The sequence below is a fragment of the Moschus berezovskii genome, chromosome 20, assembly GCF_049115385.1.
Source record: "Moschus berezovskii isolate FMDL1 chromosome 20, NW_MosBer_1.0, whole genome shotgun sequence".
In the NCBI taxonomy this organism is placed as follows: domain Eukaryota; kingdom Metazoa; phylum Chordata; class Mammalia; order Artiodactyla; family Moschidae; genus Moschus; species Moschus berezovskii.
Window position 1 is genome coordinate 24,900,584 of NC_142479.1, and position 16,056 is coordinate 24,916,639.

General features: G+C 38.7%; 1 protein-coding gene across 6 annotated transcripts in view; it reads left to right on the forward strand.

The window, feature by feature from the left end:
• Window positions 1–14,639, forward strand: part of GGNBP2 (gametogenetin binding protein 2) — a 34,703-nt gene extending 20,064 nt beyond the window's left edge. For 3 of the 6 annotated variants that reach the window (XM_088828652.1, XM_055400401.2, XM_055400368.2), the window contains 8 exons: window positions 5,441–5,650; window positions 6,677–6,851; window positions 8,289–8,483; window positions 10,882–11,029; window positions 11,366–11,491; window positions 11,574–11,722; window positions 12,691–12,939; window positions 13,991–14,639. In XM_088828652.1, the coding sequence (XP_088684778.1) occupies window positions 5,441–5,650; window positions 6,677–6,851; window positions 8,289–8,483; window positions 10,882–11,029; window positions 11,366–11,491; window positions 11,574–11,722; window positions 12,691–12,939; window positions 13,991–14,194 (1,456 nt within the window). In that variant the 3' untranslated portion in view covers window positions 14,195–14,639. The remainder of the gene's footprint in view (window positions 1–5,440; window positions 5,651–6,676; window positions 6,852–8,288; window positions 8,484–10,881; window positions 11,030–11,365; window positions 11,492–11,573; window positions 11,723–12,690; window positions 12,940–13,990) is intronic. The other 3 variants (XM_088828650.1, XM_088828651.1, XM_055400411.2) reach the window with 3 other exon arrangements.
• The last annotated feature ends 1,417 nt before the right edge of the window (window positions 14,640–16,056 follow it).

Genomic DNA, 16,056 nt, shown 5'->3' on the forward strand with positions numbered 1-16,056 from the left:
ATGGCCTCAAAATGTGGAGTATTTTTATTTCTGTGTCTAAGACCATTTCTCCCACCACGGGGAAGACTTTTTAAAAATTGTGATAAAAATTATATAGCATGCATTTCTTGTAACCCAGTCATTCGTGTGCCTCCTTTATGAGGATCCAGGGCGGCTGTGGTGCTGTTATCCCTCTGATAGGAACTCTAACTCAGTGTAAAGCCCCAAAGATCTGTTACTTATTTTTATTTCATATTGTATTATATTTTATCTATAGTGTTGTGTTTGTTTCAGGTTTATAGCAAATTGATAGTCATATATATATATATATATATATGAATTTGCCAGAAAGAAAAACACCAATACAGTATACTAATGCATATATATGGAATTTAGAAAGATGCAAATGATAACCCTGTATATGAGACAGCAAAAGAGACACAGATGTATAGAACAGTCTTTGGGACTCTGTGGGAGAGGGGGAGGGTGGGATGATTTGGGAGAATGGCATTGAAACATGTATGTTGTCATATGTGAAACGAATCACCAGTTCAGGGTCGATGCATGTTACAGGATGCTCGGGGCTGGTGTGTGGGGATGACCCAGAGGGAGGATAAAGGGAGGAGGGAGGTGAGAGGGGGGTTCAGGAGGGGGAACTCATGTACACCCGGGGAGGATTCATGTCAATATATGGCAAAACCAACCAATATAATATTGTAAAATAATTAGCCTCCAATAAAAAAAAAAAATACATAGCATGCATTTCTTGTAACCCAGTCATTTGTGTGCCTCCTTCATGAGGATCCAGTGCGGCTGTGGTGCTGTTATCCCTCTGATAGGAACTCTAACTCAGTGTAAAGCCCCAAAGATCTGTTACTTATTTTTATTTCATATTGTACTATATTTTATTTATAGTGTTGTGTTTGTTTCAGGTGTATAGCAAAGTGATACAGTCATATATATATATATATATATAAAATATGAATTAACAAAAGCAGTTCCCGTCTTTTGATGGGGAGCTCGTGGTTTATAATATAAATGGCATTATTTTGAGAGAGGGATAACTTAGGTAAGGCATTGGGTTTTTTTTTTCTTTTTGCAGCTTGAGGCAGTTGTAAAATAATGTAGCTTTTTGCAACTGTGTATTCTATAGTTTTTCATTTGGTGATATTTTAACTGTTAATGTTTATGGCATTGTGCTTTGTACCATTTATTAAATTTAGATGAAAAAAAATACATAGCATGCATTTACTCTCTTAACAGTTTTTAAGTGTATAGTACAGTACTGTTAACTATTTACTGTTAACTATTTGTTGAGCACTGAAGCTAAACCCACCCATTGAATAAAAACTCCTCGTTTACCCCTCCCTGCACCTCCTGCCAGCCACCATTCTGTTTTCTGTTTGAGTTCAGTTACTTCATAACTCATATAGGTGGAATCATGCCATATTTGTCTTTTGTGTTTATCTTATTTCACTTAGCATAATGTCCTCATGTTTTAACATATGACAGAATTATCTCTTTTTAAGGATGAATAATGTCCCATTGTATGTATATACTGTGTCCATCTATCAGTGGACATTTAGGTTGTTCCCACATCTTGGCTTTTGTGAATAATGCTGTAGTGAACATGGGTGTGTGCCAAAAGCTCTTTGAGATCCTGTTTTTAATTCTTTTGTATATGTTCCCAGAATTGCTGGATTATATGGTAATAATTGGGATTGCTGGATTATATGGTAATTCTATTCTTAATTTTTTAAGGAAATGTTATACTATTTGCCCTGCTGGCAGCCACTTTATAATCTTGTCAACAGTGTGCAAGGAAGGGTTCCAATTTCTCCAGATCCTTGCCAACACTTGTTATTGTCTAATTTTATATATATTTTATTCGGTTGTGCCGGTTCTTAGTTGATGCACTTGGGATCTTCAGTCTTCAGTGCGGCATTAGGGCTCTTTAGTTGGAGCCTGTGAACTCTTAGTTGTGGCATGTGAAATCTAGTTCCCAGACTAGGGATTGAACCCGGACCCCCTGCATTGGGTGTGCAGAGTCTTCGCTGCTGAGCCACCAGGGAAGTCTCTCTTTTCTAATTTTTGGTAGTGGCCATACAGTGGGCTTGAGGTGATTTTGTGTGGTTTTGATTAGCATTTCCCTGATGGTTAGTGATGTTGAGCATTTTATCACGTACTTACTCGCCTATCTTCTTTGAGGTGTCTGTTCATGTCCTTTGTCCATTTTTTAATCATACTCTTTTTGTCTGTTATTGAATTGTGAGAGTTCTTTATTCTGGACATTAACCCCTCATCCAGTGTATGGTTTGTAAATACTTTCTCTGTTCCACAGGTTGTCCTTCACTCTCTTGTTTCCTTTACTGCACATTAGTTTTTAGGTTTGATGCAGTCTCATTTGTCTGTTTTTTCTTTTTTTCCTTGTGCTTTTGATTCCATATGCAAGAAGTCTCATCACCTATTCCATTGTTACATGTTCTCCAACAGTTTTACAGTTTAAGGTCTTAATATTTAGGTCTTTAACACATTTTGAGTTAATTTTTGTATATTTCTGTGTCTCTTTTTTAACTGTTAGTGAAACAGTGATTTAACTTTACTTGCCAACATGATTGCTTCTGTTTACAAAGTGGGCTTAGAGCTTCTGTTTTAACAAATATTCATTTCAAGAAACAGAGTTATCTGCTATTGGGTCAAAAAGATGTGCATAACAATAAATGCATGACACTGTAAGGGTAAATGCTACAATGATAAGTGTAAGTCAGAGACAGTAGGAGTACAGGGAGGTTGAATTCTAGTTATGGAAATTGCAAGAGGCTTTTTTAAGGATGGGTATGATTTAGGCAAATGGAGAAGGATGTGGAGGGGAGTGGGGAGGAGACAGAAGGAAAAAAAGACTTTGTAGTAGGGACGCATCAGTTATGTACAAAGTAGTCCATTGTACATGGAAGCGACCTAAATGTTCATTGACAGATGAATGGATTAAGAAGATGGTGTGTGTGCCCATGCATTCACACAGCAGAATACCACTCAGCCAGAAAGAAGAGCGAAATAATGCCATTTGTGGCAACATGGATAGACCTCGAGATTATCATATTGTGTGCTTAGTTGATCAGTTGTGTCTGACTCCTTGGCTCCATGAACTGTAGCCTGCCAGGCTTCTCTGTCCATGGAATTTTCTAGGCAAAAATACTGAAGTGGGTTACCATTTTCCTCCTCTACGGGATCTTCCCGACCTGGTGACCAAACCTGCATCTCTTGTGTCTTGATTCTTCACCACAGAGCCACCTGGGAAACCCCAGAGATTATCATATTAAGTGAAGTAAATCACAAAGGCAAATTCCATATGATGTTACTTTTATGTAGAATCCTAAATATGATACAAATCTACTTACTTACAAAACAGAAATGGACTCACAGACATAGAAAACAAACTTAGGGTTACCAGTGAGTGAAGTCGCTCAGTCGTGTCCGACTCTTTGCGACCCCATGGACAGAAAATAGGGGAGGGATAAATTAGTTTGGGATTAGCAGGTACACACATTGCTATGTATGTGAAATAGATAAACAACAAGATCCTACTGTATGTACACAGGAACTATGTTCAATATTCTGTAATAAACCATTATGGAAAAGACTGTGGAAAAGAACCTGTGTGAGTGTCTGTATGTGTCTTTGAGTCACTGTGGTATACACCAGAAACTAACACAACATCGTATATGTCAGCTGTACTTCAATTAAAGAAAAACGAAAGTAGTCCATTTGCATATATTGTGTGTGTATGGGGCAGGGTAGTGTAGAGGGACCATGAAGGGAGAGGTGAGTCTTGGGAAAAGTCTGGAAATAGGAGGTTGGGTAAGAGAAGAAAGCACCAGAGGCCTTAACGAGTTTGAACTTTATTCGTAGATGGTGGGGAGGTTTTTAAGCTGAGAGTGAGGTAATGAGATGTTTTAAAAAATTATTTTGGTATGAGAGATGCATTAGAGCTGGTAAGAGTGGAAGCAGGGAAACGTGTTAGGAAGCATTTTTTTGTTTTGTTTTTTACTGAGCGACTTCACTTTCACTTTTCACTTTCATGCGTTGGAGAAGGAAGTGGCAACCCACTCCAGTGTTCTTGCCTGGAGAATCCCAGGGACGGCGGAGCCTGGTCGGCTGCCGTCTGTGGGGTCGCACAGAGTCGGACACAACTGAAGCGACTTAGCAGCAGCAGCAGCAGGCAATTTAAAACAGGGCAGAGGGAGTTGAAAAGAAGTAACCTTCCTCAATGTGAGAAAGAATTGATACCAATTGGCTCCACCCCTAAAAGCAGGAGTTGGAATTAACTAAGGAGGAGTTGGAGTTAACTGAGGTTCCATCCTGGGTGACTGTGTAAATGGTGATTTCTCAACACCTATGGAAGAGAACATAGGAAGGGAGCCAGGTTGCCCTTGGTTTTGGACATCTGTGTTGTCCCGCATTTTTCAGCATGGACGTGTGGCCTTGAGGCGAGGACAGCCTTGAGCAGAGCTGTGGAGTTGACTTGTTGACGGGAACCGCTATGGGGGTAGATAAGCTCACCTGGACAGGTGAATTTAAACCACAGAGAGCAAAAGTTCCTCATTCCATCACAGCTGAGCTTCTCAGAGAGCCAGTTGCTAAAATTGTGAGCCTGGTTTTTTCACCTGACCGAATTCTTCCTTATTTTAGGAATTCAAAAAATGGAAAGACCAGACTCTCTTTTTTCTTTTCTGATTGAATGCTGTTTGGTTTCTAGAAGAAAATTTTGTCATCCTTCTCCTTCACATGCTCTTCTACACTTTTACCACATTATGTACACAAGTTGAAACCGCATTTCTCCGTGTATGTTGTATATATTATTAATGTGTGTGTTGAGAAACATAGTTTTTTTTGTGGAGGAAAGAATTTGACATTTAGGAAACTACCAGTAAACTAAAAATATGTGTATCACTTTCCCATTCTTCTTGCCCTCCCCACCCTACATATTAATACTTAGCTTGTGATGTATTTATTAAAATGTAAACATTTGAATCAAGGTTTACTGATTGAAGATACCAACTGTTTTCAGAGACTGAAAGGAGAGGGATCCTAGAGTCATTGGTTGGTAGCCTCTGTTGTTTTATTTCTGACCTGCACAGATAGCTCGTGAAGTGAAGATACATAGTCCTTGGCAACTACTATCTTCTGGGCATGTATTTTATGAACTAACAGATATTTATCTGCTTCATTCTTTTAGGCCCATGTGTTTCTCTAGCTTAAAAATCATTTGCAAGTGGAGAACCAGCTATAGCTGTGTAATCCCTAAATGTGTATTTACCTTATATGTGTACGACTTCAGTGTGTGGAGGCTTTTTTTAATGCTCTATATGGGAGGGGAGTGTCATTGTCTAGTACACTGTTAAATACCCCATGGAATAATTACACAGCCAGTTCTTAACTTTGAAATTTTTCTTTTCAACAGGTTTTGTACTGATTGCAAAAATAAAGTCCTGCGAGCCTATAATATCCTTATTGGTGAACTTGATTGCAGCAAAGAGAAGGGCTACTGTGCTGCACTTTATGAAGGCTTGCGGTGCTGTCCACATGAGCGACACATTCATGTTTGCTGTGAGACAGACTTCATTGCACATCTTCTGGGTCGTGCTGAGCCAGAGTTCGCAGGAGGGTATGAGTATGTAATTTGCTAGAATGGGCTATCTAGCGCTTTGCTTCATTTTATCCTTCTGCCTCAGTACATGTGTGTGTAAATTAAAGTGTGCCTGTATAGATTCTGCTTTCTTTAAAATATGCATTTAGTTGAGTAAAATAGGGAGAAAGTGTTGATCCGTTGTCTGCTCATTGTTGCTTGAAGTAGGAAGGCTTTTTTTGGCTTTCATTATTATAGCTTATCATTTTCACTTGAAAATGATTAGAAGGGATTTTTTTCCTCCCCTCCATCCATGCATCTCCATGTTTACATTTTGTTTATAATGATGGTTTTTGCATAGGAAACAAGATCTTTACAACAGGGGTTTAAGAAATACCTTACTGAATGTAATTCATGAACTGTGCATGTTACTATTAAATTACAGAGGAACCTAAAATTTTATCTCTGGCTTTGTCTTAAAAGTCAGGAAAAATTGTTCACAGAATACATCAAACCCACTCCCCCTCTGTTTTCTGTATTAGCTGTCATTTGAGTGCCTATTTTCTGCTAGGCATTTAGAATACAAACACCACTTCTATCACTGAAGTTTGTGATCATTTCTAGTAAAGACTAGCCTAGAGGGCTTTTGCCCAGGACTGAATCACTTTAGCATTGTCTTTCTCCATTCCCCATCAAAAAGAACAAAAAACAAGTAGGCATTTGGTATAATTGGAAGGTGAACTGTCGTGCCTGCTATGAGCTGGACACTTAAATGTGTGATGTCTCTGTGCCCCAAAAAGCATCTCTTTAGGGCCAGTTCCTGAATTACCTTCTTTTTTAGCAACATTAGGACTAAGTTCTACCTGCATGTGTATTTTGCATTGGTAATATACATGTGTGCTTGTGTATTTATATATGTTGAGTTTGAATGTATAAATGTCTTGTTATTAGTTTGTTTACTAGATATGCAGATTATGTTTAAAACCTGAACCTGCAGAGCGGCGTTATCGATCTCTTACTGTTTCAGCTTAAGAGTTGTAGGAAACATGTGAGATTTATTCTCCTTTACAGGAGAAGAGAAAGGCATGCTAAGACAATAGATATAGCTCAAGAAGAAGTTCTGACCTGCTTGGGAATTCATCTTTATGAAAGATTGCATCGAATCTGGCAAAAACTACGGGCAGAAGAGCAGACATGGCAGATGCTTTTCTATCTTGGTGTTGATGCTTTACGCAAGAGTTTTGAGGTAAGAACAGTGGACTGCTTCAGTGTCTGGACTGCTTAGTTATTAGACGGAATATATATATTTTTAAATTATTTATTGATTGATTGTACAGGGTCTCATTGCTACATGCAGGCTTTTTTCTCCAGTTGTGGGGAGCGGGGGCTAATTGTGTGTGGCCTTCTCACTGTGATGGCTTTTCACAGCACAGGGTCTACGTGCACGGGCTTCAGTAGTTGCAGCCCCCAGGTTCAGTAGGTGGGTCTCTGGGCCTCTAGAGTGTGGGCTCAGTAGTTGTGGTGCTTGGGCTTATCTGCCCTGCCGCATGTGGAATCTTCCCAGACCAGGGATCAAACCCATGTCCACTGCATTCACAGGCAGATTCTTATCCACTGGACCACCACGGAAGTTGTGAACTGTGGACTGAATCTTAATGTTAATCGCTGGTCTCACCTTGTCTTAGAGAGCTGTGATCCACTGTCATGGTTCTATAGGGTTAGGAGAGGAGTTTGCTGGAGAACTGGAATTTAGAACAAGTTTGTGGATTCTTCTTTGTTTTTTAAACCTGTCACACTGCTAGCCTTGATTTTTAGACATTTTCAGAGTAGAAAACTGAAATTGAGAATTCAATGAGAAGCTGCTGTGAAACATAACTATTGACAAGTTAAAAGCTGCCCAAAAATAAGCATCAAAATTAGAAACATTTAATGAGTCCCAGTTTGCCTGCTTCTTTCCAATGATATGAAGTAAATGCTATCTGAATGCCGTGATATGAGAGCTGCTTTTTAGAAGCACACTGAAGGCTCTTTATAGTGCTGGTATTGGGTTTTGTGCTTGTGATTTAGTAACGTCTTTTTTCAGTTATGCTATGTAGAATATAAATTTTTGGTTAGTGAATATTCTGTTATATTCTAGGGCATGGTCATAACTGTTTTAACTGGTTACCTGTCCCTTTTGAGAATGGTATGAGAACTATAAACTCTTTTTCAAAAGCCCATCCTTGGACTTTAAACATTGTTCTGGGGAGTCTGAGGAGATGTGTTTTCATTCTTGCCGAAAAGATTTCTTATTCCTTTTCTCTTTGTGTATTTGTGTCTTCAGAAACTAGATCATTTAATCAGGTGAAATGGTGTTCTCGTTGTATGAAGAAATAGATTGAATGTTTACTTTGCTGTGTTAAAATTCTGAAATTTAAAACTAGAATATTTCTGCATTCAAACTGGAGTATGTGTAAGTCTTCCTTTCCCATAGGAGTTAGTTGTACATTCATTTCCGGATATTTTAAAACTGTCATCATTTAAGGTATTAAAATTTAAAATTCTTTTTGGGGACTGCTGGACAAAATTGCAGAATGAAATGCCAGTTTGTGTGTAATATCATTTAAAATTAACAAGTGAATTTCCCTGGAGAATAGAGGGAAGTTTGAGCCAGTATTCAGTCTCAGCTTTGTTTTTACAATAGATGACTGTGGAAAAAGTACAGGGTATTAGTCGATTGGAACAACTTTGTGAAGAATTTTCAGAAGAGGAACGAGTAAGAGAACTCAAGCAAGAAAAGAAGCGCCAGAAACGGAAGAATAGACGAAAAAACAAATGTGTATGTGATATCTCTACTCCCTTACAAACAGCAGATGAAAAGGAAGTAAGCCAAGAGAAGGTAGTATTCCTTAGTATTGACTTGACAATATATGGCTTTTTTTCTAGATTTCAGCATTTTCACTGTGCTTTCTCAGAACATGGGTTCCTCTGGCTTGTATGTTGGCTTTTTTTCTTACTATAGTCTGTATAACAACCTCTTTAATGTCATTTGTTTTATAAAGGCAATGTTCAGTAATTAGTAGTATCTTACTACCTGACCTTAGTATTCTGTTAGATCAAAGCCCAAATGTGAAAAGTTATCTCCATGCATGACCTAGAGCAGTTCTCAACTTTTGGTCTCAGGATCTCTTTGCATTCTTAAAAATTAGGTTGCCAGAGAGCTTTTGTTTATGTGAATTATACTTATCAGCATTTATTGTATTAGAAATTAAAGTGGAGAAATTTAAAGTTATTTGTTAATTCTTTTAATTAAAAATAATGTCTATTAAATGTTAACATGAATAACATTTTGAAAAAGAACTGCTTTCTAGGAAAATTTGAGAAGGGTAGCTTTATTTTATATTTTTACAAATCTTTAATATTTGGCTTAAAAGGAATCAGATTCTCATTATCTGCTCCTGCATTCAGTCTGTTTGCATATGTTGCTTGGTCAAAGCATGTGAATAAAGTCTGATTTCACTCATATATAGTAGGAAAAGGGGAGAGGAATATATTAATGTAAACCTTTTCAGATAGTTGTGGATATTCTTCTTTGGCATTATAACTTGACAGGTGGTAATTTCGTAAAGATTTTTTATAGTGTGGAAACTGACCCCTTAAAGTGACCTTTCATCAGTTCAGTTCAGTTCAGTCGCTCAGTTGTGTCCGACTCTTTGCGACCCCATGAATCACAGCACGCCAGGCCTCCCTGTCCATCACCAACTCCCGGAGTTCACTCAAACTCATGTCCATTGAATTGGTGATGCCATCCAGCCATCTCATTCTCTGTCGTCCCCTTCTCCTCCCGCCCCCAATCCCTCCCAGCATCAGAGTGTTTTCCAGTGAGTCAACTCCTCACATGAGGTGGCAAAAGTATTGCAGTTTCAGCTTTAGCATCAGTCCTTCTAATGAACACCCAGGATTGATCTCCTTTAGAATGGACTGGTTGGATCTCCTTGCAGTCCATGGGACTCTCAAGAGTCTTTTCCAACACCACAGTTCAAAGTCATCAATTCTTCGGTGCTCAGCTTTCTTCACAGTCCAACTCTCACAGCCATACATGACCACTGGAAAAACCATAGCCTTGACTAGATGGACTTTTGTTGGCAAAGTAATGTCTCTGCTTTTTAATATGCTATCTAGGTTGGTCATAACTTTCCTTCCAAGAAGTAAGCATTTTTTAATTTCATGGCTGCAGTCAGCATCTGTGGTGATTTTACTTTTAAATTAAAGTCCATCAGAACTTTGAATAGATTTTATTCATGCATGATTCTGTAACATCATGCACTGGTCATTTGAAAACATAATGGTTCACTGAGGTAGGCACATCTCCCCAGATGTTGACATTTCGTTACATAGTATCAGACAATCATGTTAAAACCACCGTTCATCCCATTAGAAAGGTGTTAAGCTTCAATCTCATTGTGCTTGTATATACAAGTTTTCAAAATTCTAATTGTAGTTTGAAAGTTTAAATTTTATCAGTGACAACAAATATTATCTGTTTTTTCCTTTTAAGAGCTGGACTGACTTCATTTATTTTTGAGAAAATGTCTTTTAAATATTCAAGTCTGAATAACGAGTTTGTCTCTTATCCTCTCTTTCAAGTGAAGTTGGTTTTCTAGCTAGTTTAGCTTGCAACTCAAACTATTGCACAAGTACTTCTTCTCGAGACAGTCATTCATTGGTATCCATCAAAAATGCTTTAAGCATTCTTCTCATTTCTCTAATAAAAAGACCTCTACTTCATGAGTTGGTATTTAATAAAATTAATATTTTTAGTGCTGCATCAAAGACGTTTATAAGTGAAATATCCTTTTACCTCTGTTTCCGATGAGAATGCTTGACAAGTGAAGAATACAGTGGCTGCTGGTGCGCACTCTGGTTGCTTCTGTCTTGGTTTGTGCTAAAGCACCAGCAGCTTTTCCCACCACTGCTTTTATACTATCAGTGTAAGTGTCAAGACAGCAAAAAAGGCAAATCACATCTTAGTGTTAGGATGAAAATGGTTTTGACCCAGGGAACCCCTGGAGCCAGCAGACCACACTGTTGAGAACAGTTGTCCTAGACTTTCCTGATACCGTTAATGTCTTGAGTTGGTTCTAGTTGGTTCCTGTTTTTTAAATGAATTAATGATCTTCATGAGAATACTTTTTTCTTTTTCTTTTTTATCTTTAATTAGTTAATGTTGAGGAAATTAAAATGTAGCCATTATGGAGGTAAAGATTTTTACTATCTCTTAATATTGATCCTTAAAGGAAACAGACTTCATAGAAAACAGCTGCAAAGCCTGTGGCAGCACTGAAGATGGTAATAGTTGTGTAGAAGTAATTGTTACCAATGAAAATACATCCTGTACCTGTCCTAGCAGTGGCAGTCTTTTGGGGTCCCCTAAAATAAAGAAAGGTAAGTAAATAGTTTAAAAAATATTAACTCTTAAGTTTATTTTTTCTTTCTTTTAAATACAAGAGCTTTTAGAGAGCCTGTAACCTAGAGGTTAGGAATTGCTTTATAGACCCAAGAATATCATATAATTTAGTCGAATATGTACGGTATTTGATTTGTTAAACAATAATGAAATAAAAAACCGTAAGTCTCCAGTCACATTTTCATTATTTAATGTACTTTTTACTTTCAGTAAGTCATCGGTTTTGAAATTTTAATGTAGTCCCCATTTGGGTTATCCTTTGTCTCAATATATTTATTGGCATGTTAATAGTAACTCTCTTGATTTGTTCTCAGGCTTATCACCACACTGTAATGGTAGCGATTGTGGATATTCATCTAGCATGGAAGGGAGTGAAACAGGCTCCCGGGAGGGTTCAGACGTCGCCTGCACTGAGGGCATTTGTAATCATGATGAACACGGTAGGTTCAAGTTAAACTTCCCAATTATTTCTGCTGCATGACTGAGTTAAGCACATAAACAAGAAATTACTGATTTCTGCAGGTGATGACTCCTGTGTTCATCACTGTGAAGACAAAGAGGATGATGGTGATAGTTGTGTTGAATGTTGGGCAAATTCAGAAGAGAACACCACCAAAGGAAAAAATAAAAAGAAGAAAAAGAAAAGCAAGATATTGAAATGTGATGAACATGTAAGTGTCATAAAGTGTCATTCTTAAACCTTTGCTCTTTTCCTTGGAGTGGCTTAGTCACTACACACCGTAGTCACTAGGCTTTTTTTTTTTTTTTAGAATGAATACCCATGCAGTTCCGTTGGTTGCTCATCTTGTGATTTTTATAGGCATGTGTGTCTGATGTGTGGTTGTTTGTCCAACAGTCCATGTGAGACATAAATCCAATTCATTTTTTCACAGTAGTTTTTAATCTGTTAGCTCTGTAATCTTGAGCAGTTTGCTTGATCTGTTTTCCCTGCTGTAAAATGGAGATAATAGTCCCTGTCAGATCAGATTCTGTGAAGATGAAATGAGATTATATTGATGGGTTAGCATCGTGTTTGTGTGTGCGTGCTCAGTTGTGTCTGACTTTTTGTGACCCCCCTGGACTGCAGCCCACCAGGCTCCTCTGTTAATGGAATTTCCCAAGCAAGAGTACTGGAGTGGGTTGCCATTTTCTACTCCAGGGGATCTTCCCGACCGAAGGATCGAACCCTTATCTCTTGTGTTTCTTGTGTTGGCAGGCAGATTCTTTACCGCTGAGCCACCTGGGAAGCATAGTGTTTCCTGTGCAGTAAATGCCTGGTAACTGCCAGCTGTTGCTGTTGTTCTATATTCCTGGTAAAATCTTAACATACTCTCAGGGCGTTTATTTTTCTTTAAAAAATAGTCATTGCTATTATGCTCTGCCTTTTGGGGCTTCCTTGGCTCAGTGGTAAAGAACCTGCCTGCCAGGCAGGAGACTCGGGTTCGATCCCTGGATTAGGAAGATTCCCCTGGAGAAGGAAATGGCAGCCCACTCCAGTATTCTTGTCTAGGATATCCCATGGACAGAGGAGCCTGGCGGGCTGCAGTCCATGGGGTCGCAAAGAGTCAGACATGACTTCACAACTAAACAACAACCACCTGCCTTTTTACCTGAGAGATACCTTTTGTTTTGGTTTCAGATCCAAAAGCTTGGAAGCTGTATCACAGATCCAGGTAATCGAGAGACCTCAGGAAATAGCATGCACACAGTGTTTCACCGTGACAAGACCAAAGATGCACATCCTGAAAGCTGTTGCAGCTCTGAAAAGGGTGGGCAGCCACTGCCTTGGTTTGAGCATAGGAAAAATGTACCACAGTTTGCAGAACCTACAGAAACATCGTTTGGTCCTGATTCTGGAAAAGGTGCCAAGAGCTTAGTTGAACTCCTTGTAAGTAAGCCATGATATCTTTTTGTGGATAACTGATTGCTCATGGGATAGATGTGGGAGGAGACAGTATTTGAGGGTTTAACATTGGGAATGGGAGGAGGCTTTTAAGCAGTATTTTATTATTTTTTGGTGACTTCATTCTTGCTCTTCCACTATGTAATTGTTGTGGAGCACATTTCCTTGTTCTTCTTTACATCAAAGGTAGAAGAGACGAGTTGGGAGAGGCAAAGAGAGTTAGCATCAAGTCCAAGAGTCTGTCTCCTTGGTGGGGGTTATTATAAGCAAGCTGCCTTTCTGAGTGCTAATGAATGGTAGCCAACCTTCCAGATCAGGAAGTATATAGAATCTGAACTAGAGCCCATTTTCTGGGTTACTTCCTTCCTATAACCTTCATGTCATGTAGGATAAAAGCATAACTGAACTTGGGACATCTTTTATAACTGATTTGCAGTCTTTATACTTCAGATGAATTATACCTGATTCCAAGCAACCCGGGGCATAGTTCGTGTGGAATTTGGAGGAGGGGCTAGGGAAGAAAAGGGTGGCATCTTTTCTGTAGTCATAGGATTCCAAGGGAAACAGATCCTTTAAAATACTAGCTTTTTTCTTTTCCATATAGTTCTAAAGTTTATTGGTGATAGTGTATATTTCATAAGTTTTTAAAAGGTTGTATTTTACCTAACTTGTGGCGATAAATGCTTCAACACAGAACCAACCAGAGAAAAGTCAGATTATTTAAAAATTGGTAGCTATTTTTAACCATCTCTAATTAATCACTTCTTAAGGCTAAGGTGTGTTAGTAGTCTGCTTGTAGGCTTCTAGGACAAATTACAGATCGAGTTTTAAATCAAGTTGAGTTGCATTTTAATCTTACTTAGTACTTTCCAAGGCAGAATGACATTTTGTTATCTGTAAACGTTCTATTTAAAGGCTTTATGTGACTGAATTAAAGCTAAAAACCAGCCTCTTTAATTTTTAGCTGTCTTCTATTAGCATAGCGTTTTGCATTCTTCATTTAAGTCATAGTCTTAACTACTGCTTTAATTTGCAGGATGAGTCTGAATGTACTTCAGATGAGGAAATCTTTATCTCACAAGATGAAATACAGTCCTTTATGGCTAATAACCAGTCTTTCTACAGCAATAGAGAACAATACCGACAGCATCTGAAGGAGAAATTTAATAAATACTGCCGCTTAAACGACCACAAGAGGCCCATGTGTAGTGGCTGGTTGACAACGGCTGGAGCAAATTAAATAAATAAAATAGCTCTGTCTTTCAATGAAACACTCAAGATGACTACTGCGCCTTCTCTTTCAGAAAAACTCTTTAATTTTAGTGACTTACGGCAAAATTTTATCTTAAATCAATGTGATTCTTTCTTGTTTTGGGAGACGGTGGAGGTAACCTCATTAGTTTGTTCTTTCTTCAGGCTTGTGTCTTTAGTTGTGTGGCTGCGCAGGCCTGCCATATGATTTAAGCCATCTCTTTTCATTAAATGTTTCTCTTCCTGTGAGACTTACTAAAAAGCAACTTAGTGGCAAAAGTAATGTTGTACTTATACTTCTGTACAGAAATGACAATGAGCTGAATATATGGTTTTACAAAGTAGACATCCACTTGCGAAATGTTTGGATGTAATGTTAAAGCGCAATGTGCAAAATTTAAAATAAAGAATATTTATTAATACGCATAGTAAAATTTGGTGTACATGTTTCTACTTATGTGTGGCAGTATTTTAATTAGCCACCTGTGGTCTTGGTACTTGACCAGTGATGATGTTAGAGAGGATGAAGAGCAAATGAGGAGAGAGATACAGGCTGTTGAAGACAAAAATTCTTCCCTTCATCAGAGTTGACAGCTGAGAAAAGCAAGTTCCACTCTTTGGTTCTGAAAGAATAAATTTGCTGCGATACCTTTAAATACTGACTAGCATCGTATTTCCTTGTGAGATTTTTAACTGCTATTATTTATAATGCTCCCTGATAATACAAAGCACCTTAAATTCAGAGGTTCAGATTGAACTAGAAGAGTGAAGGCAGAACTTGGCAGAATTTCAGCCCGGGTTGCCTGGTCAGTAGTTACTCAGTGTGTAGAGAACTGGGAGCAGAAGGCTACACTGAGAGCTGGCCACACTGCGGTCTGTGCAAGTGCCTGTTCCTTACCTGGTTTCGAACAGTAAAGTCACTCTGGCTTTACAGTGCACTGTTCTCACAAGTTGTCTGTGAGTACTGAAGGTGAGAGTTCCCTTGGAGCAGCATTTGGCTGCCATTTAAAAGGTTGAGTCAATAGTTCAGTAAAATCATGTGCTTAGAGCTTTGTGTCTACACGTTGATAATACTTGGTGGGCAGAAGACAAATGGTGGGACGGTTACTACCTCTCTGCAGTGGGGGTGGATCGAACCTTGTGGATTTTCTACCACTTAATCAAATTTCTAATCAGATTTCAAGTGGGCAATAGCAGAAGCTTAGTGAGATTTTAACTTTTGTAGTTGGTATTTTTTTGAGCCACCCCCTGAGTTGTCTTTTCAAATCAAAGTGTTGTACAGGGACTAGGGCAGAGAGAAAATGAGTAATTCCTTTCTGATCCTTGTTTGCTTTCATTCTGGAATCCATAAAAAAATGACCAAGGGGTCTCCCACAGCCCTTGGCTCTGAGCCCAATCCTCTTTCCACCACCTGTTGCAGTTAAGTTTTCTCTTGAGATTCCTAAATTAAGCAAGGGCTGGTTTTGTTTTACTCTTTGCCCTTGGGGCCAAACACAGGCATGCTTGCTGAGTGAATACACCAGCCACATTCACGGCTTATTCCATTGGTTGCAGTGGTGGGATTCCAGCAGAGATGTTTTCTCTTTGAAAGGATAGCTATATAAAGAATGCAGAAGTGAGGCAGTATTCAGTGTTTTGATGGAATATCCTTAATGGTCAGCAGTGACTTCTGCTTTGAATAGAACCAACAACCTAAGAAGAGACAAGGGAGGACACAGTGAAGGCAGTTTTCAGAACACATCCCCTGGCCGAATACTGGACTGCTTGCCATCCGAGCCAGGCTCCTCATCTGTCTCTGTATATCCTATAAAATGACAGTGTTAATAGGTTCTATCTCACAGGGCTCTTGTG